Source organism: Podarcis erhardii, assembly GCF_964252035.2.
Source record: "Podarcis erhardii genome assembly, chromosome: 6".
Taxonomy (NCBI): domain Eukaryota; kingdom Metazoa; phylum Chordata; class Lepidosauria; order Squamata; family Lacertidae; genus Podarcis; species Podarcis erhardii.
In genome coordinates this window covers 39,833,097-39,854,711 of record NC_138510.1, presented here as the reverse complement: position 1 = coordinate 39,854,711, position 21,615 = coordinate 39,833,097, and the positions used below count along the sequence as shown (strand labels likewise).

The 21,615-nt window shown below is 42.8% G+C and overlaps 1 protein-coding gene and 1 long non-coding RNA gene across 2 annotated transcripts in view; one reads left to right on the top strand and one right to left on the bottom strand.

The window, feature by feature from the left end:
• CD34 (CD34 molecule) overlaps positions 1–2,531 on the bottom strand; it is a 39,659-nt gene extending 37,128 nt beyond the window's left edge. Inside the window, exon 1 of the mRNA XM_081865021.1 lies at positions 2,353–2,531. Coding sequence (XP_081721147.1) covers positions 2,353–2,428 — 76 coding nt within the window. The 5' untranslated portion in view covers positions 2,429–2,531. The remainder of the gene's footprint in view (positions 1–2,352) is intronic.
• Positions 1–21,615, top strand: part of LOC309343496 — a 47,919-nt gene that overhangs the window by 7,150 nt on the left and 19,154 nt on the right. The gene's annotated exons all lie outside the window — the stretch shown is intronic.

The window sequence follows — 21,615 nt, the reverse complement described above, 5'->3', positions numbered from 1 at the left end:
TCTTAACAAACTGCAACTACCAGGATTCTTGTGGGGGTGGGGTGCTTTAAATGTATGTTGTGTACACAGCCAGTGGATCAAGGGGGGGGGGGGCATTTCCTCAACTACCAAGTGCCACCTCACAATACTGTCACTGTTGGAATGTGTCTGTAAATTACTCTTGTTCTTAATGTGTTTAACTAACTTTATTTATTCAATCAATCAATCAATTAATCAATCAATCAATCAATCTGTATACCACCCTAAGTCTGAAGATCTCAGGGAGGTTCACAGCATAAAAATACAAAATAAAAACAATTACATCTTCAGAGAAATGCATGGTTTTAGCTGATAGTCTTCTGAACCATATTCAGTTTGATTAGTATATTTCTGAAAGTTAGTTCTAAGGGGATGGAGGTTTTGGCATGGGATTTACTTGCATGCTATGATAGAACACAAATTAAAATATATACCCAATTGTTTTTCATGCTTTAGAGAGGGAAATCCAGCACGTTCACAGCCCAAGGTATGGTGACTACTAGCTTTACTTACCAAAACAAAAACAAAAACCATGTTTCCCTAATAGAAAATGCAAGCTCACTGATGAGGATATATCTAGGCAGCTAAGCAAGCTTCGTATGCCTGCATTCCACCACTGCTTTAACTATGACATAATGCTTTTCATGCATACATTTCTAGGCAATATGCCCAAGAAGATAAAGTATTATTGCAGAAGACGAAGCCAAGACACACAGGCGTAAAATTACCTTGAAAATATTTGCCAAGTGTAGACAGGAGCCAAAAACAGAACTCTATGTGCATCTTCAAAATGCTAATTCATGTGTTGGAAAGCATCTCTAATTGCGATGGAAATCCAGCTCTAGTTGTACATAACTAATGGACCTAGATGCATCTTCTCATTCACATTAGAAGCCTTTCAATGTAGTATGAATGAGAGTCACAATAGACAGATGCATGCCGATTCCTATCTTTATTCAACACTGGATTTCATTGGTAAATGTGCTTACATGATTTTCTCCCTAGCTGGATCAAGTAATTGTGTGGAGTGAAGCCTACTTTTTAAAGGGAATAGAGTATCATATTGCTTTTTCAATTACTAGATAAAATTAGATAAAATTTCAAAAGGGTTTAATAAAGTTCAACACTGAACTTGCAGATACTGCAGCAGTAGCAATTCCGCATGTATTTTTAAAAAAACCTATATCTGGATGTTAAAAAGCCAGCTACAAGACAATTTTCACACACGACACTGAAAAAGAAGACTATATTATATTTATTTGTTTACAAAGTCAATTGCAGCCACACAAATTAGGCCTTACTTTGCTTTTTCCTTTCAAAATCTTTGAATTTTAAACCTGAGTGGTTTAAAACACGAGGGCAATTAATTGCATATCCACCAAAGTGATGTCCCTGAAACATGCTGTGACCAGCTACAGACACACATCTCTCCTGCTCACTTGATGTACATGGGCAGCAAATACAACTCCCATATGAACTGTGACTTGGCCAGTAGATGTAAGAAGGAAAAACAAAACTCTGCAAAATAAATAAACAGACTGTGCCAGCTTCAGAGCAGGATAAGCATGATCCTTTGGGGAGTACTAAAAAGTGCAATAAACATTAAAAAGACAGGAATACAGACCAGTGACTTGTCTAAGGAGGGTCTTATGGTCTAGTGGATAAAGAGAAATTAAAGTAGTCTGGCTGCAAAGTGTGCAAAATACACAATTGTGCTATACATACACTGTGCAGTACTTTCAACTTAGAAAATAGCAACATAACATTCCCTAATCATTACTTTTTTAAGTTGTACAAACAAAATGCATAAGCATTCAAAAATAGTAACAGTAATTACCAAAAGTAGTCAGCTGTGCCAACCACTATAGGCTAGCAGGCTACAAACAGACGTGCTCAGCTACACAGTCTGGGATTTTATGTTTAATAAAAATAATGTATGTTAGTTCCTGGGATACTGAAGCCTTGCTAATAATCACTGGAGATATCTAGTATGGAGACTTGCAAAACCATGAATAAAATGTGTGCATCTGATATCCTTCTGTATGCCACTTCTGCACATGGGCAACTATACAACTAGAAAACCTGCAAAAATTCTATATGCCACTAATTAGAGTATTTTAGTTGTGTGCACTATTCCTTTACATGCTATGCATTCTGTTTACCAGTTTGCTTCTAATGTTATTAGCATCTAGCCATCTAGCAGATATTACAAGAGATAAACTTCCATCAGTATTCAATAACTATGGCACAGGCAGAACAAGATTCATTCTTCATTTTCTGTCTGCAAGTAACACAGCAGTTGTAAGGGTCCACCCCCCCATACCGAATACTCACCCAGCAGGCTCAAAGCACAGAACACTGTCCAGAATAAATGCCTCTCCTTCAGTACTTTAAAACTCCACTGTAACATTATTTCCAACGGTGAACTGTTAAGCAGTGCCTATGAGTAAAAGTGAGGTCAGTACTGAGTTCGATAGGATTCCCTTCTAAAAGATGTTTCCAAACCTCTGATCTCATAGCTTTATATAGTTCTCACATTTGTTAAACTTCCGCCCTACAATATTACATCAGTTTAACTCTTTCCTGGAAACTGCTTTCTATCACTGTGGACAGGACATTCCCAGAATTTAAAACTGTGCAAAAATGTCACAGAAAGCTTTTTTTGAAGGTAATCTAACATGAACACTACATAAGCAGAGAATGTAAATGCACATTTCATGTGTTATAACAGCAACATGGTGCATGTCAGAATTTTAAAAACTGCAAACAGATCACAAATCATTGGAGGGAACTTGGGGAAAACCACACAATAATCCAGTTCTGGCTCCTAGTACTACAAAATAAGCAATGGTAGAGTGAAGGAAAAAAATGAATAACTTAATGTGAATTAACATCAAGTTAACCCAGGAGGGGACATTGCCTGTAGCTGGAAACATTCTGAAATGTAAGCAAGCATGATTTTCAAAACCAGTGAAATTAGTCCTTATTTTATTTGGGTGTCACTGCAAGTAACAAGAAGCTTCATGTCACTGGATTTCTCTAAATTAAATGAGATAAATTACACTAAAAACATTTTGCTTGCCCTTCTTTTAATTACTTCACACATACAAGTGTTAACATTAACTCATACTTGTTTTAAGTTCCATAGGATTCTTCCACACAACAAAGCCACAAGTTCCATAGGATTCTTCCACACAACAAAGCCACAAACTAGAGAGGAAGTGGGTTCACATATGAAGCTGCCTTATACATTGGCACAATTAGCCCAGTATTGCCTCCTATTACTGGCATTAGCTGCCCAAAGTCTGCCTCACAGAGAGGTCTTTGAGATCTCCTGCTATATTTATTTTCACCCGAGATGCTAGGAGTTCAACCAGGAACTTTCTGCATGCAGAGTATATGCTGAAGAAGTGTGCATGCACACAAAAGCTCATACCAATAACAAACTTAGTTGGTCTCTAAGGTACTACTGGGAGGAATTTTTTTATTTTGTTTTGACTATGGCAGACCAACATGGCTACCTACATGTAACTAGAGTATATGCTGGACCACTAAGCTTCAGCCCTATGCTCTGACCTCTATCAATGCAGTAGAAACTCTGATGTGAACCTTCATGCATTCATCTTGCATGTATATGGGCTTGTACACATGACCAGAACCCTGGAAAAAACAGGGTCCTTGACTATGCAGAGAGTCTAGATGCATAAAGCTTACGTGCACATAGGTGCTATGCAGAGGTTCTGCTGAATGCACAGAAGTCAGAGGTAGAACCAGAAGAGCTTATATTGCATATGTCTTTCCTCCCACCTATGTGGTCCATCTTCTGTTCCACACTTTATTCTCCCATGCCATCATTTTATGTTAGCAGGCTTCATATATTACATTGACATTCAGTGTGGCACTCCCCCTACCCAATAAGTAGCAGCTAATGTTGGAGAGCAGCATCAGAGCAAACTACAGCATTGTAACCATCTAGGCACAGATGGGTTCTGTTAGACAGGGAAAGGGAGGGGGAATCTAGACAAGCAGCCATTTTTGGTAGCAACCGCATGTTAAGTGCAAGACAGGTGGGGAACTTCTAATATTACTGGACTCCCAATTCCCATCAGCCCCAGCTGGCACAGTCAATTATCAGAGATGATGGGAGTTGTAGTCCAGTGACATCTGGAAGGCCAAAGTTTCTGACCTGTGTAACTTCTAGTTTGGCTCTTCCAATACAATGCACCCCCATATCCAGGACACTATCTTCCAGATCAACCCTCCTGCACAAATCACAGCAAATTTTTCCTGGCACAGCACCCAAAAATGAGTGTTTTGGGGTGTTGCACAAGATCACTGCCCCCCAAAAACGGGTTTTTCAGGGCAGCAATCTTGGGCAGCACCCCAAAGTGTGTGCTTTTGGGTGCCATGCCTGAAAAAAGTGCAGCCCAAAATCATGTAAAATCATGGCAGCCACTTTGACCACCGTCCTTTTGTGAGAAAAAAAAATGAAATGTCCCGTTTTTTCTGGGGCAGTTGACAGGTATGAGGTAGTTCTGATCTTTGCTAAAGGTACATCACTGCTGCCCACTTGCGGAGGAATGGGGACGCGTGCAGGGAGTGCACCATCCCCAGCACCACCAAGGAGCGGGGTACCATCGTGACTGCCCCCCGGACATACGCTGTGCACCCCCCCACCGCGCCGGGTGCCATGCCCCCGCGGGCGATGCGCCACACCCCCGGGATGCACTCCAGCCACGCCCCCGCCTGCTCTCCGCCCCCAGGATGCTGCCCAGTAAATTGAAAATACACCTGCAAGTCTCAACAATTTCTGTGTTACCACAGAGATTCTGATTCTAGCATTTCTGGCCAAATGCAAAAACAAAGATTTTATTGGAAGAGCATCTTTCTACTGCTGTTAAGGGTAAAGGACCCCTGGATGGTTAAGTCCAGTCGAATTCAACTATGGGGTGTGGCACTCAACTCTGCTTTTAGGCCGAGGGAGCCGGCATTTGTCTGCAGATAGTTTTCCAGGTCATATGGCCAACATGACTAAACCGCTTCTGGTGCAACGGGACACCGCAACAGAAACTGCAGTGTACGGAAATACTATTTACCTTCCCACTGCAGTGGTACCTACTGTGATTATCTACTATCTTCTACTGTGAGGGTGAGGTGGGATACACAAGTTTAATTTATGTGATTCAAAATTACATGGGGCACTGCAGTAAACAGTAAACCATAGTAATAATAATTTACAGTAAACCATAGTAATAATAATTACATGAACCTGAAAAGTATGAACAGAATTCCCCATGCTTAGTAGGCCATCCTATATTTTTCAACCTAGAAATTAATTTTCATAGAGACTCTCTAATGAAAATTAGAATACACATTCCTGCAACTGAGAAAACATCATTATCATGGATATACGGTTATAACCATGAAGATAAACTCACTTATTTTATGGAAACATGATAAGCAAGGAAATTCCTTAGTAGATTATTTTTTAATTTATATTCATTTACTGGCATAATAGCTTTTATTTTTAGCTTAGGACCGGAAACTATCACTGCAGGGGAAACATCTGTTGTTATAATATTTTGTTTCAGTTTATATATATATAGAGAGAGAGAGAGAGAGAAAGAATGATTTATACTCCCTTTTTCTTTTAGCTGGCACAGCTCAGTGACAGGTATAAATATCCCAAATTAAGGAGGACAGAGTGAAAGATAATTAAAAAATAAAAAGTGAAGCTAGTGTCTTCAAGATGGGTTTAAGATGCACACATTTCAAATCCTTGTCAAGTGTGTTAAAAAAATGTCAGGTCTTATCCCAGTTTTTGAAAGAAGAATCATGCTTCATTATTTTATTAAGGTAAGAGAAGAGGGAAAATTGCTACAATTAAGCCTCAAGCTCATCAGATATGACAATGATGACTCTAGGTCTCTGTATAATGAAGGAAATTGATGTGGATCAGAAGCAAAATATTCTTGAAATGTTCAGGATGTTTGATTACTGGGACATTGAGCTGATCTTCCACTGGGGGCTTGTGCTGAAATAAATAAGCCTCTGTCTCATCCCTAAACATAAGTACTCCACTGCATTACTTCATCTACTTTCCTTACCCCTATTTTAGTCATTCACTAAAAGAGAGTTGCAGGGGGGATAGATCTAACACAGAGGTCGGCAACCTAAGGCCCATGGGTCGGTTCCGGCCCATGAGCTTCCTGGAACCAGCCCACAGCTGTTCCATGGATCAGCATGGGGATTTTGTGCCCCCCCGTGGCGCTATTTCTTTTCTTACTGCGGGGACTGACTTCCGGGTTGGAAGAGCGCCAGAAATAGCATGTGTGCATGAGCGGGTGCGCACAGTCATGTATGCTCCGGCCCACGAGAGGTCTACGGGGGAGTGGATTGGCCCAGCCTCAAAAAACGTTGCCAACCCCTGATCTAACATATATTTAAGTTGTTCAGTTGTATTCCATGCATAGAAGCAGGGCTTTTTTCAGCTGGAACTCGCTGGAACTCAGTTCCGGTACCTCTCAGGTGGGTGCCACTGCCATTATAAGAGAACAGCAAAGATCCCCCATGTTGCAAACAGAAAAATCTGGCAATCTAAAAGCAACAGACTAATAATTTGATTACAACACTTTATTATAGCTACTAAATTGTATCTTCATTCAGAGTCAAGTGGCATACAGTATATACAAGGTAACACCAAAATAAGTATAAATTCCCAACCTGTGGAGCACCAACTTCTTTCAGCGTGTTCACTGCTAAATATATGAATAAGTTGTGAATATAACCAGGCAAATCCGTGCTGTGGTTGGGACTTTATACTTATTTTGGAAGGCATGTTGCCTCAAGCTTGAATCATTCTCTGTTTGTTACACCATTGAACAAATTCCCTACTTTGGGAAATTCTCTGAAGGGTCACATTAGTTGGTGTTACCTTGTATATATTGTATGCCACTTGACTCTGAATGAAGGTACGATTTAGTAGCTATATAAAGTGTTGTAATCAAATTATTAGTCTGTCGTGTTGCTTTTAGGTTGCCAGATTATAAGAGAACAATCAGTTCATGGTGAGTTCTGGCACCTCTTTTTCGATAAAAATAGCACTGTGTAGAAGCTATGTGTGATGGGATAGTGAGCTGCTTGTGCGTAAAAGCTTGATCCCTCTGGGGTTTGGCTGGTCATCCAAACCGATGCACTAACGGAGCCCCCAAAACATGACTCCGTCAGTCGCTGGTAGAATCTGACAGTGGGCGTCTACGGAATTTATGCCAACATAAAAGCTCTTTGACAGACATGCGCTTTCGAGACTCTCTGCGTGACAGTTTCCGGCGAAGGGTGGGCGTTCCCAACGGGGGTCCCGTTACCTCTCCACTACTCTCACTGGAAGCATCCCAGAGCCTCCCCTCCGCTGTGACTCCTGCACTCCCCCTGCTGGTTCCCTCTTCTACTGCAGATTCTCTCCTATTCTCCTGTAGCCTGTCCACCACCTGTCTCTCCGATGGCAGTTCCCTGACATCCACCTCCCCCCCAGGGCCCCCTTCACCCCCTCCCGCCTCCTCTCCCACTGGCGGTGAGGGCGGAAAGCCCCTGAAGGAACTCTCCTCGTCGTCCGAGGATTCTAACACTTCCAGCCACGGCGTACCGTCTCTCTCCCCGTCTTCCTCTTCTTCGTCGGAGTCGGCTTCTTCACCCACCCCTGACTCTGGGAACCCTTCAAACTCTCCTTCCTCATCGGTGGTCCCAAAGTGTTCCCTTCTAAATCGAGCCACGGGTTGCGGTTTTCTTGGGAAACGCTGATGAAATGTTTCTATTAAAACCTCGTCATTGACTACCTCTGCTGGTACCCAAGTGTTTTCCGACTCTGCTTCCCCCTCCCATTCTACCAGATATTCCACCTGATTCCTCTTCCACCTGGAATCAATGATTCCTGCCACGTTCATGTCGCGCTCTCTCTCTTCTATCACGGGCGTTTGGGTGGCCTCTCTCTCACGCTCCCCCCACTCGCGTCCCTCTCGGTACGGCGACAGTAATGACCTGTGAAATACTGGGTGTAATTTCATGTGACTGGGCAGCCTGAGTTTGAATGCCACTGGGTTGACCTGCTGTATGACCTCAAAGGGTCCCAATCTTTTGGGCCTCAATTTCTTACTCCCGCCCTTGAACGGTAGCCCTTGGGTGGACAACCACACCCGGTCCCCCACCCTTATAGTTTCACCTTCCCTCCTATTTCTGTCTGCTTGCTTCTTATATTCTTCCTTGGCTTTCTCTAAGTTAAGTTGAAGCTGACGGTGGATCGCCTCCATCTCTTCAAAAAAATATTCCGCCGCCGGCACGCTCCACCTCTCCCCTCCCTCTCCTGGGAATGCCCGGGGGTGACACCCATAATTTGCCAGGAAGGGACTCATCCCTGTGGACACGTTCTCCGCGTTGTTGTAGGCAAATTCTGCTAGAGGTAACTTATCCACCCAATCATTTTCTCTGTCTTTTACATAACACCTCAGGTATTGTTGTAAAACCCCATTTGCCCTTTCCGCTTGCCCATTGGTTTCTGGGTGCCGGGCAGTTGAGAAATTGAGTTCTACGTGCAGTAAGCTCATAAGTTTCCTCCAGAACCTGGAAGTAAATTGTTTCCCTCTGTCGCTGACCACCCTCAAGGGGGCGCCATGCAACTTGAAAATATGTTCTACAAACAACTTGGCGGTTTCCTCCGCTGTGACTGCATGTGAACAAGCTATAAAATGACACATCTTGGTTAATTGATCTACCACCACCATGACAGCTGTTTTGCCTTTGGATTTTGGCAGGTCCGTCATAAAATCTATGGATACTGCCTCCCAGGGCCTTTCGGGCGTGGGTAAGGGTTGTAATAGCCCCGCTGGCGCCACCCTCTCTCCTTTCGCTCGCTGGCACCTGTCGCAACCCCTGACATATTCCCGTACGTCCTCCCTCACCTTGGGCCACCAAAACTCCCTGGTAACCAACCACATGGTTTTGTGCTGTCCAAAATGTCCCGCTGTGGGGCTGTCATGCAACTGCTTGAGTACTCTGCCCCTCAGTTCCCCGTCGGGTATGTACAGTGCCCCTTTGTAATACAACGCCCCGTTCTTTTCTTCGAACCCCCCTGTGTTCTCCTCTGTCCTCCGGAGCTCTCTGAGTTTCTCTTGGGCGTATTCATCGTTCTCCGTACCCTCTATCAGTTCCCTCTGCCCCACCAATGCCGCCCCACACACCCAGCGGTCTTCAGGGATTACATGCCTTGCCTCAGGCGCTCCCTCCCCCTCTAAGTACTCAGGTTTCCTGGAAAGAGCGTCCGCCCTCACGTTCTCGGAGCCGGGCACGTAACGAATCTCAAAGTGGAATTTGGAGAACTCCTGGGCCCATCCCACTTGTCTCTGGTTCAGCACTCGGGCTGTTCTCCAGTATTCCAGATTTTTGTGGTCAGTTCGGACTTGAACCTTGTGCTGCGCCCCAATCAGCAAGTGCCGCCATTTCCGGAATGCTTCATGAATGGCGAGCAGTTCTCGGTCGTACACTGTGTAGTTCCTCTCTGATTTGTTCAACTTCCGCGAGAAGAATGCACACGGTCTCCATTCAGACGTATCTTTTCCCGGCTGGAGAAGAACGGCCCCCACCGCTCGGTCTGACGCGTCAGTCTCCACTCTCATTGGTTGTTGTAGATCCACGTGCAAGAGTTGCTCTTCTGACGCAAACGCCTGCTTTAAGCGTTCGAACGCTTGTTGCGCTTCTCCCGTCCAAACAAATTTCTTTTTGCTACTAAGACAATCCGTGATGGGCGCTGTTAAATGGGCAAAGTTTTTGATGAACTTCCTATAGAAGTTTCCGAAGCCCAGGAACCTTTGCACGTCCTTCTTGGTCTTTGGTGTTTTCCATTCCAGTACCGCTTGAACCTTGCTGGGATCCATGGCCAATCCCTTGTCAGACAACCGGTACCCCAGGAATTCCACCTCCTTGGTATGAAACTGACACTTCTCCAGTTTCACCCACAGCCGGTTTTCTCGCAGCTTGCTCAGTACCTCTCTTACATCTCGCACATGCTGCTCCTCATTGTCTGAGTACACCAGAACGTCATCTAAGAACGCTACGCAGTTCTTGTAGAGCAGTGGCCCCAGGACGTGATTCATGAATGATTGAAAACAGGCGGAGCCCCCTTGTAATCCGAAAGGCATAACGGTGTACTCAAAGGCCCCCAAGGGGGTGAACATAGTGGTCTTCCACTCATCCCCCTTTCTCACACGTATCAAGTTATATGCCCCCCTAAGGTCCAGCTTGGTAAAAATTTTCCCTTTTCTCACCCGTGTTAGAATGTCATCAATTCTGGGCATAGGGAAAGTCACTGGTTCTGACACTGCATTTAGGGCCCTGAAATCACATACAAGCCTGGGCTTGCCCGTGTTTTTTTTGTCCACAAAGAACACTGGGCTGCCCCCCACTGCTCGTGACTCTCTGATGAAACCTCGCTTGAGATTCTTGTCAATGAACTCCCTTAACTCCTGCATCTCACTGTCTGACATTGCATACAGCTTGCCCACTGGCAATTGTGCTCCTGGGAGTAAGGTAATTTGACAATCAAAGGGTCTGTGCGGGGGCAGTTTATCTGCTTCTTTTTCGCTGAATACGTCAAGCAAGTCAGCGTATTGTGGTGGCACCCTCCCTTTGTCCATCACTTCCATCCCTGCTAGAGTGCCCCTGGCGCCTGCCTGAGCCTCTCCCTCCTTGCAGTGTTCTAGGCAATGTGCTGATCCAAAGGAAACCACTCTCTGATGCCAGCCTACTAGCGGATCGTGTAGCGCCAGCCAGCTCATACCCAAGATAATAGGAGCTCCTCCCAAGGTGGCTACGTTAAACGCTATCAGTTCGGTGTGTCGTGCCACCCTCATTATCATTGGTACAGTCTGTTGGCTCACTTCTCCTCCCAACAGCTCCCTCCCATCAATCGTGGTAACCTGCAAAGGCTTACTCAATGGGATAGTCTGTATTTGGTGTGCAGCTGCAAACTCTTTGCTCATGAAATTACATGAGCTACCTGAATCCAATAGCGCCTTTATCTTCAGTGGGTGTCCGTTTGCCAGTTCCAGCAACACCTCTATCACAAGCGCTGGTCTTGGAGGTTCCGGCGTGGGCACATTCATTACTCCCTGGCCTGGCTGCTGTGCCCTGATGTTGGCAACCAGGCGTTGGCTTTTACTGGCTCCGTGATTTCTTCTTCCTCCTTCCCCCCAACAGTTCCCGCCATCCCTTGCCATTCCTTCCTTTGCGGACAGACTCTGGCAAAGTGACCTGGCTGTTGGCAGAGATAGCATCTCTTGCCGCTCTTTCCCTCCTTCTTCCGCCCTTCACTGGTGTTTGAAACTGCGCGCGCGCACGCTGTTCCAAGTTCCATCGGCTCTGCTGGCGGGAAAGGCTGCTCCGGAATCTCTGGAATGCGGAAGTCCTTCCAACGTTCCCCCTTTCCTTCCCGCTTTTCCATAGCTCTAGCTTCCTGGCGTGCTCCAATGGACAGCGCTGATTTAGTCAGCTGATCCATAGACTCCGCCCTAGGCGCCCGGGAAAGTTCATCTTTCACTGCCGGAGAGAGACCTTCTTCAAACAGCATTTGAATAGGTTCACTAGCAAGGTCCCACCCAAGTCTATGAATCAGCATGGTGAACTCAGTCCAGTACTCACGTACAGATCGGCTCCCCTGTTTACACGCCATTAACTGCCTGCGCACCACTCCCTGCTCGATCTCGCTGGAAAACATCAAGTCCATGGCGCGGAAAAACTTCATTGTGTCCTTTAAGATTTCATTATTGGCTGCCATCAGGGGCCGAACCCAGTCCCTCGCCCCTCCCTCTAGATGGCCAATCACGTACGCCACTCTAGAGTTCTCGTCGGGGAAGTCATCAAACAGTAGATTGAGAGCATATTGCATCTCTGTCCTAAAGGCTTGATAGTTCCGGGGATCCCCCCCAAATTTCTGCACCAGTCCAGGCACCCGTCTGGCAAGTGGGGTGGTCTTCCCCTTATCTGCATCTTGAGCCCTCCTCTCCTCGAGCCTCGCCGTTTGCAGTGCCAGCTGGACCTCCAACGCCCTGTACCTTTGTTCCAGGCTTGGATCTGCGCCAGCTCCCGCTCCTGCTCCTCCGGTTCCGGATGGTTCGCTCATGATGCCTTCTGCTTGCACAAGCTGCTTTCAAACACTGTCAGATTGCTGTGATGGGATAGTGAGCTGCTTGTGCGTAAAAGCTTGATCCCTCTGGGGTTTGGCTGGTCATCCAAACCGATGCACTAACGGAGCCCCCAAAACATGACTCCGTCAGTCGCTGGTAGAATCTGACAGTGGGCGTCTACGGAATTTATGCCAACATAAAAGCTCTTTGACAGACATGCGCTTTCGAGACTCTCTGCGTGACAGTTTCCGGCGAAGGGTGGGCGTTCCCAACGGGGGTCCCGTTACCTCTCCACTACTCTCACTGGAAGCATCCCAGAGCCTCCCCTCCGCTGTGACTCCTGCACTCCCCCTGCTGGTTCCCTCTTCTACTGCAGATTCTCTCCTATTCTCCTGTAGCCTGTCCACCACCTGTCTCTCCGATGGCAGTTCCCTGACACTATGCATAAAGGATTCCATAGGACTATCTGCACTTGGGTGCAAATGTCCAGGGGTTGGGACTAGTTCCTTGCATAATGTCACAGGCAGAATCTGCACCATGGTCCTATTGCTCTCTTCTTCACACATATTTTGTATGCATGGAGATCAACTGAACAGGGTTTTACCTAACCAGTAAAATTCTCATTATTATTGAATGTACTTTTCAAGTAGGTGACATAGGATTACAATCACAAAATCACTGAACTGAAATATATGAAAGCCATGTTAGTCAGCTCCTTGTCCTATGACTCACACCTTCCATTTAGGTTAACACCACACTAATTCACTGACTATCTGTGGTGATAGTTAAACCTTTATCCTCAATGCATTTCCTAAAACCATTAGTCCTTGCACTAGTTTGCTGCGACAGTGAAAGTTAGACAGCTGCCACATAATTTGCACTCCTTGTCTCTGACCCAGATGGCTGAATATACTGCAGGCAGGCAGTATATTTCCACTTTTTGCATTATTTTGGACAGTTTCTTACTAAGCAATTTTAAAGCCACCTTAACAGTTTTGGTTTTGCTTGTTTGCTTAGAATCATGGAAAGGACCTTAAAACATCATCTACTCCAAATCTCTGCCAATGCAAGAAACCAGATTCCTGCATTGGCTGATACTTTGAAAGCAGAGTTTTCTCAAAACCTTGCTTTCTGGTTTCTTTATGGCTCAACAATGTTGGCTTATTTTCAATAACAGCAAATGGATCATTTTTAAATATTTGAATATAGTATACATTAATTATCCATGTGACAAATTGTGGCAACTCCCCCCTACCCCAATTTTTGCCCCTATGATGAGACAATTAGAATGCATTTTTTTCTCTTAGTAAGAATGCTATGATTCTATAACATTCAAGTCCATTTCTGAAAGGAATGTCATGCAGGGTAAACTTCAGGAAGCAGAACCTGTATGACATTTTCATGCTACTTCCCCCTCCCCGCCTGTTTTAATAAATATCCCAGTGTATTATACAAGCAAGAGTTGATTAATGCAAAGGTTCAGAATCAAGTTTTAGTTTCAGTGTAAGGGCTGTGTCCTGGAACGCACAAAGTAATACTAAAGAAAAAAAACAATCTGAGCATGCACAGAGTGGCTTTTTCTGACTGTTGGGTAATCACAATCTATCTCCACACATTCAGGATTAAGGAACAGGAACAGAGTGTTCATTTTTTTTAATATAATATTTTATTGAGTTTTACACAAAAATAGAACAAAAAAGCAAATTTCCATTCCAACATAAAAATCCACAAACATTACTAAAGAAAAAAGAACATAGACAAAAAAAAAGAGAGAAAAAAAGGAAATTTTAGCATTAAAAAAAGCTCACTTTCCAATTATACCCTTCAAAACCTTATTTTCCTTACTTCCACCCGCCTCCCGATCTTGTATTCTATGTAATAATTAGTTCAGCAAGATCATTCTTTATTCATTTTCATTCTTAATCCCTCCCTTTGTAGTCTTATTTAACTTAGTCACTAGAACCCCTTCTCTTCCTTCTCAATGTCCTCAACACTCAAAAATTTTACAGTGTTTTTGTAGGTAGACTTTAAACTTCTTCCAGTCCTCTTCCACCTGCTCTTCTCCTTGATCTCGAATTCTGCCGGTCATCTCAGTCATTTCCATATAGTCTATTACTTGCATCTGCCATTCTTCCAAGGTGGGTAGGTCTTGTGTCTTCCAATGCTTTGCGATGAGTATTCTTGCTGCTGCTGTAGCGTACATAAAGAAAGTTCTATCCTTCTTTGGCACCAATTGGCCGACCATACCCAGGAGAAAGGCCTCTGGTTTCTTCAAGAAAGTATACTTAAATACCTTTTTCAGTTCATTATATATCATCTCCCAGAAAGCCTTAATCCTTGGGCACGTCCACCAAAGGTGAAAGAATGTCCCTTCAGTTTCTTTACATTTCCAACATTTATTATCGGGCAAATGGTAGATTTTTGCAAGTTTGACTGGGGTCATGTACCACCTATATATCATTTTCATAATATTCTCTCTTAAGGCATTACATGCCGTGAATTTCATACCGGTGGTCCACAACTGTTCCCAGTCAACAAACATGATGTTATGACCAACATCTTGTGCCCATTTTATCATAGCAGATTTTACCGTTTCATCCTCAGTGTCAGGAACAGAGTGTTCAGACCAGAAGGGCTTGGGCCCATGAGCATCTTACTTTTCAGAAATTCAGCACTTCAAACAAATGATGTGTAAGGTGGTCTTCAGAAGTCTGAGATGGGACCACAGTTCTTCTACAAGGAAGTTTTCACACACACAAAACCCAGATTGTGCAAAAACATGAAGTCATGTTGACTTTTAAGTTCATACATACCAGCAAAATAAAAATATGATATCATCATCACATAACGTATCTCCTTGACAGCCACATCATTAATCCCATTGATTTGGTAAATGTCAAGTGCAGTTTCCTGCAGCTAACACACCCTCTGCTTTGGTACTCACACCAAACAGCTCCTGGAGCTGCCCCACATATTCATTCATTGATATTTGCATGGAACATGTTGACATTACATAGCCAATATTATAAAAACACCCCATGGTGTATACCACCCACATCATAAATTCAAGGCACTGTTTCTGCCCTAAGAATTTAATAGTCTTCCTGTTTTTGTACTTAAAAGCAGGGAGCAGGGCATGAGTAAGTGCATAAGATCCCTCATTCCCACAGCCTCTTAACTTACACAACTAACATGTTAATGATCTCTGGTACATGCCAATTGTAGGTTTGCCCTCCACAGAATTAATTGTCACCCACTCACATCAGGTTTCCCAAATAAAACACAAAGCCAGCTATGGCCCATTAATTTAAGACTCGTCTAGTAGCAAAACACTATAGTTATAGGGGTCAGCCAAGAGGACCATATCCGTGAATCACTGAAAGCCATTTTGGTGTTAATCCATATGCCCTTCCTGTTTAGGACAATAAAAACTTCACCCTGTGATTGGTGGTTTTTAGGTATTTTCAAACATAAATTTTATTATAGTCTAATACAGTTCTGAAACATAGCTAAATAAGAAAGATAAGGTTTGTTTATAACTATGAAAGCTTCTAGACTACCTAGGAAAATGTCAGATCATTAAAAACAACAACAATGGGGGCAGGTACAATAAGTGGGCATGGCAAGTGTATGGAACTGGTATTCTACACAGTGCACACACATCTCTTGCCATCTTCTGTCAAGACAAGCACAAGGTATTCTCACCGTTCAAGAACACATTCCATTCAAGGAGGGCAGAGAGCAGGAAGAGGTGTGGTCTGTGGAGGGATTATAGCCTAGGGAGAGTCTCAAGGGCCAGATAGAGAGGCATGAAGGGCTTCATTTGGCCCCTATCACCCATTTGGCCCTACCACCCTTGACCCTAAGTCAATGCTGGCTGATGCTGACACCATGTTCGCTGGTGGGCACCAGTTTGACTAATCCTGCTTAAATCAGTTAGAATTGCATTACCTACCTCTCCCCTTCAATGAATGGCCATTTATTCCCATGGACACATCAGTCAGGCAATAAGCCCAGGTAGATATTTCGTTTCTATGGGATCTTAGGTCAATATCTGCTTGGAAACCTCAGCTCTTGCTAAGATTCTTACCCATACTAGTTTATTTTAAAAGATCCAGCTGTCTGGCTGCTGTTATCAACCCACAGGTAGTGTGGAAAAGCCAGGGAATTATCTTGTAATTGCTGTCGTGTTTGTAGAGTTGCAACTCAGGCTTATTGTAAATTCTCCTTGAGAAATTATTACATGTTTTTGCTGAGGGAAAAATCAATCTGTTTTCAGAAAAACAAGCAGATTTTAGGAAAGGCGTTTGCACAGGCAAGTTTTAGGGAAGGATGATAATTGACCTTTCACATTTAATTGCTACCCACTGTTTACTGAGAAAGGTTTTCAGACTTCATTGACTGGAGAGGAATGTTTGTTCCTCATAAATGCAGGCCATCTCTGGAAGAAATAAGCTGCCACTGGTATTGATCCCCAGGCTGTTGCTGCCGTCACAAAGTTTTCATGTTCATAATGAGTCTAGCTCTGAGATGGGATAAAGATGAAATAGCCAAATCTGCCAGTAAAAAAGATCAAGAATGTTTGAGAACATTCCCCTGAGTTTCTTCACAGATTTGTAGTATTTTTCCAAAACGTCACATCAGGTGTTTTTCACCCATAATGAGTGCAGTTCATTGAATTCTGGGCTGTTTCAATGGGCCTTTCCACTTATGACAGTTCTGTCCCATATTATAGAAAAGGAACTGGTGAACTTTGCCTGAGGACATGCACTCCACAATGGGAAAGTCTTTTTTTTTTTTTTTTAAAGAGAGACATGAAATTGAGCAAAGGATGAATGCTCAATATATCCTCTCTTTTTTTAAGGAAAATATTAACAGAAAAATGTTTTCAAGTGACAGGTAAAAATGCTGTCACTACTAGCTAATTACAACACTGCTGTAAGGTATCATTTAGAGCTAGTATGATGCAATGAGCAGAGGTTAGGATTTAGGGCAGAGTTCAAATCCTTACTCAGCCATGAAGTTTACTGGATGATGTTGACCAAACCACTCTCTCAGCCTAATCCACCTCACCACAGTTGTGAAAACAAAATTGCCTACGTTGTTCACAACTCTGCCTCCCACCCAAATCCATTGTCTTTGTTTATTTCAATTTATAGGCAGCTTTTTAAACCCGGCAGTTTCCAGAGCAGTGTTTAATGAAAATTAAAACAATTATATCAACAAAATTATATCACCCACAATGCGGTAGTAATAGAACAGATAAAACTAACAGGAGACAGCATAAAATAAATGTTATCAGAACTGTACAAAGACTATCATTAACAGTTGTTTGAAAAGGACTCCTGTTGTCTTTCCGAAGGAATCATTTGGTTTGTTTCTCATGGTGTAGCTCTGACTAGTGGCATTCATTCATTCATTCATTCATTCATTCATTCATTCATTCATTCTCTGCCTTTTCTCCTGATGGGACTCAAGGCGGTTTACAGATAAAAACAAGAATTGCTAAAACATAGAAAAAACTATAATTAAAAACCAATTAAACATTAATAGAATTGAAATTATATGTATATAAAATATGTTTAAAACATACAAATAGCTTTACGATAAAAACATCATTGCACCAGCCCTTTCATTAAAAGCAGTCCATTTCCTACCTTGTTCTTTACACTGGGAAGGATGAAGGACATAAACCTGAGGAATCACATCTCTACTGATATTGTCAAAAGATATAACATATACAGTACTTGGTCAATGAGGTGAGCAGAAAATCCACTGGGAACCACCCCAAAGGCTAATAATTTCTCAAACATAAATGTGTAAATAAGCATTACAAATTCAAGAATTAAATAACCTCTTTAGTGTATAGCCAATAATAATATGGGCTGAAGTCTTTAGCATTTTTTGCTGTGTATCTGCATCTTCCCAAACCAGACACCCGTGAAGAGGCCACAGAAAGTGTATATGCAAAAGGACAGAGTACAAGCCATTAAACAAGAGCAATGTGGCACATGATGCTTTTATCAGTTGCCAAACATGTAACTGATAAATTTTTGTCTTTCATAGTTTGGTTGTAAATTATTCTTTTACTGAAGGAAAACATTTCAAATAAGTAGAACCTTTCCAGTTATTCACTAAAACTTCAAAGCTATTCATGTCCTTCACAGTAAGGAAACTGGGATTTTTGTGTAGAACCAAAAACAGTAGCATTTCTGTAGGTTTTATTTAGGAGTTGTTGTATTTAAGCACCTTTCAGCTTGGGCTTTAAAAGCAGTTTAAATTAAAATGAAGCATTGCAATAATACAGCAAAAACAAGTCTCCTAGCTTAGGTTTAGAAGATTTTTCTCATGGTATCAATGCATCACAGGAGTAAATAAAGCTAAGCAACACATGCCCTGAGGTGAGTCCATGTTGGTTGCTTATGCATATGCACAGCACACAAAGAAAAGTGGCACCAGCATCTTATCCTCATGGGTATGACAGCAGGAAAGATAGAAAGCTAGACCAGGAGCCCACTAGCTTCCTGTCCAAATTCGCTCCACCCCATTTCAAAAGCATTTCTTTCCTGTAATGCTACAAAGCAGCTAAATAAAGGCACCACTAAATGTTAGGAACTCTGGATCTGAAAACATTCATTTTGTTTTAATTTTACCCTATAAATGATCTTTTTTTTTTTTAAATTAGTTTTTGCCCATTTTTGATGGACCAATCATTAAAGAAAAGATTGTATGAGAACAAGATTAAAGTATCTGAAGAAGGTATTTGAAGAAATGTGGATGCACTAGAAAGCTTATATCCATAACAAACTTAGTTGGTCTCTAAGGTGCTTCTGGACAATTTTTTAATTTATTTTGACTGCATCAGACCAACACGCCTACCTACCTGAAGGTTAAAGTTTGGTTTTCTTTAAAATTGCATTAGATAGGCAACAAGACGCCCTCTAGATTTTTGTTGGACTACAATTCCCATCATTCTTGCTCATCAGCTACTATGGCTAGGGCTGATGTGAGTTGAAGTTCAACAATATCTGGTGCTGGAATTCAGCACCACAATGGCTACCTCTGCTTGAAAGGATAAAAAGATCCATATGTCACTTTGGTATGGATTTGATTATCTCTCTTTGTCAAGTATAATAATTCATTGGATGAGTTACTTACTTTTAAGTGGAAATTGTTTGTCAGGTGATTATTGTTTTCATTCCTATAGACCTACGCTTTAAATTTAAGTTTTTGAAACACAGTTTTATAAGTTTTAATTTTCATCTAAATATGCTAGAGGTCTTTTCCCACATACTGTTTTATATTCTCGGTTGTTGTTTTTTTTACAGCACTGGGCAGGAGCCTAAGAAACCTTTCACAGTACATCAAGCGAAAGCTATAATTCCCAGGCAATACTCTCCATGTGTAGGAGCTCCTGGGATCACTTCAAAACAAAATATGTGAGACCAAAATATTATGTTGGAATCGGCTTTAGATTCTTTGTATGGTGGGGTGTTGTGGAGGAAAGGAACTGTATGGGAACAGAAGATTTTTATAACTGAAAGGATCCAAATTCTGACATTTTCCCTCATCAACCACAAATCACTTGCCAGCTCCCTGCACTCACAACACTCATACACAATTTCTTCCAGCTCTCAGCTTCTCATGATGGCCTCTCAGGTTCCCACATATCTTCCCCGCAAAGAGTTCTTGATAACTTTATTTATGGCTGGGCCCTTCCCTGCTGCATTCAGTGGTAGAGCATCTGCTCTGCATGCAGAAGGCCCCAGGTCTAATCCTGGCATCTCCAGGTAGGGCTGGGAAAGACTCCAGTCTGAAACATTGCATAGCCAGGGCTCACCAGAGAAGACCAGGTGTGGGGAAACTTTGGAACTCTGGATGTGCCTGAATTATAACTCCCATGGTCCATGCTCCCATGCTGATGGGAGCTGTAGTTCAGCAACACCTGAAAGTCCACTGGCTCCCCCCACCTGATGTTGAAAGCACTGAGAAAGGTGGACCAATTGTTTCAACTCAGTATAAGGCAGCTTCCCATGTTTCACAAGATTACAAAACTTGTAGTTGCTCAGTCACTCCTTTCTGAGGCTATGAAGGAACATTTGAGGAAAATTTTCTTATTGTACAGTCGGGATTCACACCACACATACATCTGTTATACATTATTCACTTACTGCAGTTGCTGTCAGAAAGCTCTTCGTCTTTGGGGCAATCCATGCAATGGGGAATAATGTTTGAATGTGTCTTCTGAGTGTTTTAGTTTAAATGCACTGAGTATTCACTTAGAATATCAGCAGCTAGTATTCATGTTCCATGTGTTTAAGTTTGTACACATGTAACAAACATGGATCACCCAGAAATGAAACCATCTTATGAACAGCCAGAAGTTAACGTCTTAGAGAGCCTGGCTACATGTTACACTCACCACATGAGACCTCTGCTTGTTGAGAATATGGAAGGATTCATCATCATCAATAAGCAGACAAAGATGAAGGTGATAGAAATCACACTTACATGCAGTCAATGAGCTCTCTGTGCACTTTCTAATTTTCTAGCAACTTTCCTACCAGCTCCTAGAGGATATTGGTCAGTGGCTGCTTCTATAGAGGTGACTCGTAGCCACCTATGTAAATATGGATTTCTGGTGGCGATAGAATAGAGGCTGGTATTTTGAAGACAATGATGTGTGTGGCCATTGCAAAAAACAACAACAACAAAACTTACACGTGCTGATTCCACAATAAATTGCTGTCTGGAAGCACTGACAGTGACCAAATTATGTCAGTTCTAGAGAAAACGAGTTGTGTGGAAGCAATCTCAGCCAAAGGGTAACTGCTTGATCAGTCTTGTTAAATAAACAGCATTAGAACCTTATTTTACTTTCACTTAGCTTCTTTACCCTAGAGGCAGAAAAAGAAAACCAGAACATTTGCCCTGCATCCCATTCCAGTGATCAAAGTAATACTGATCTTCCTTTAAAAGAAGAAAAAGAAAAGAAAAAAGAAATGTCAAGCCTGTCTCAGCCCAAAGTCTTATTGCCTTCTTTACTCCCCAAGGCCACCCCGCAGCAAGGAGGAACTCTCTTTCACAAAGGAGAGCAAACAGGAGTAAACCAACTGGCCCTCTATAACCAAGTTGTGTTTGTTTTGCACAGCTGCAGTCAGGGTAAAAGTTTGCTCTACTGCTGCACCTGTTTCCATATGTGTCTGAAACGCTGTTTGTATGTGAGAGAGATGCAGAGAGAGATGCAATTTGCATCTGTGCTCTCAGCAGCTTCCAGTTTTAAATAGATGGTAGACCAAAGTTGAAATTCCCCCAAGGACCACAATCTGCCCACCGGATGTATGTTGTTTGAGCCTGTTTGAAACCAACCCTTATCAAATCATGTCACACACTTTCTCTTTCCTTTCCTAAACTGCCTGTTTGAGAG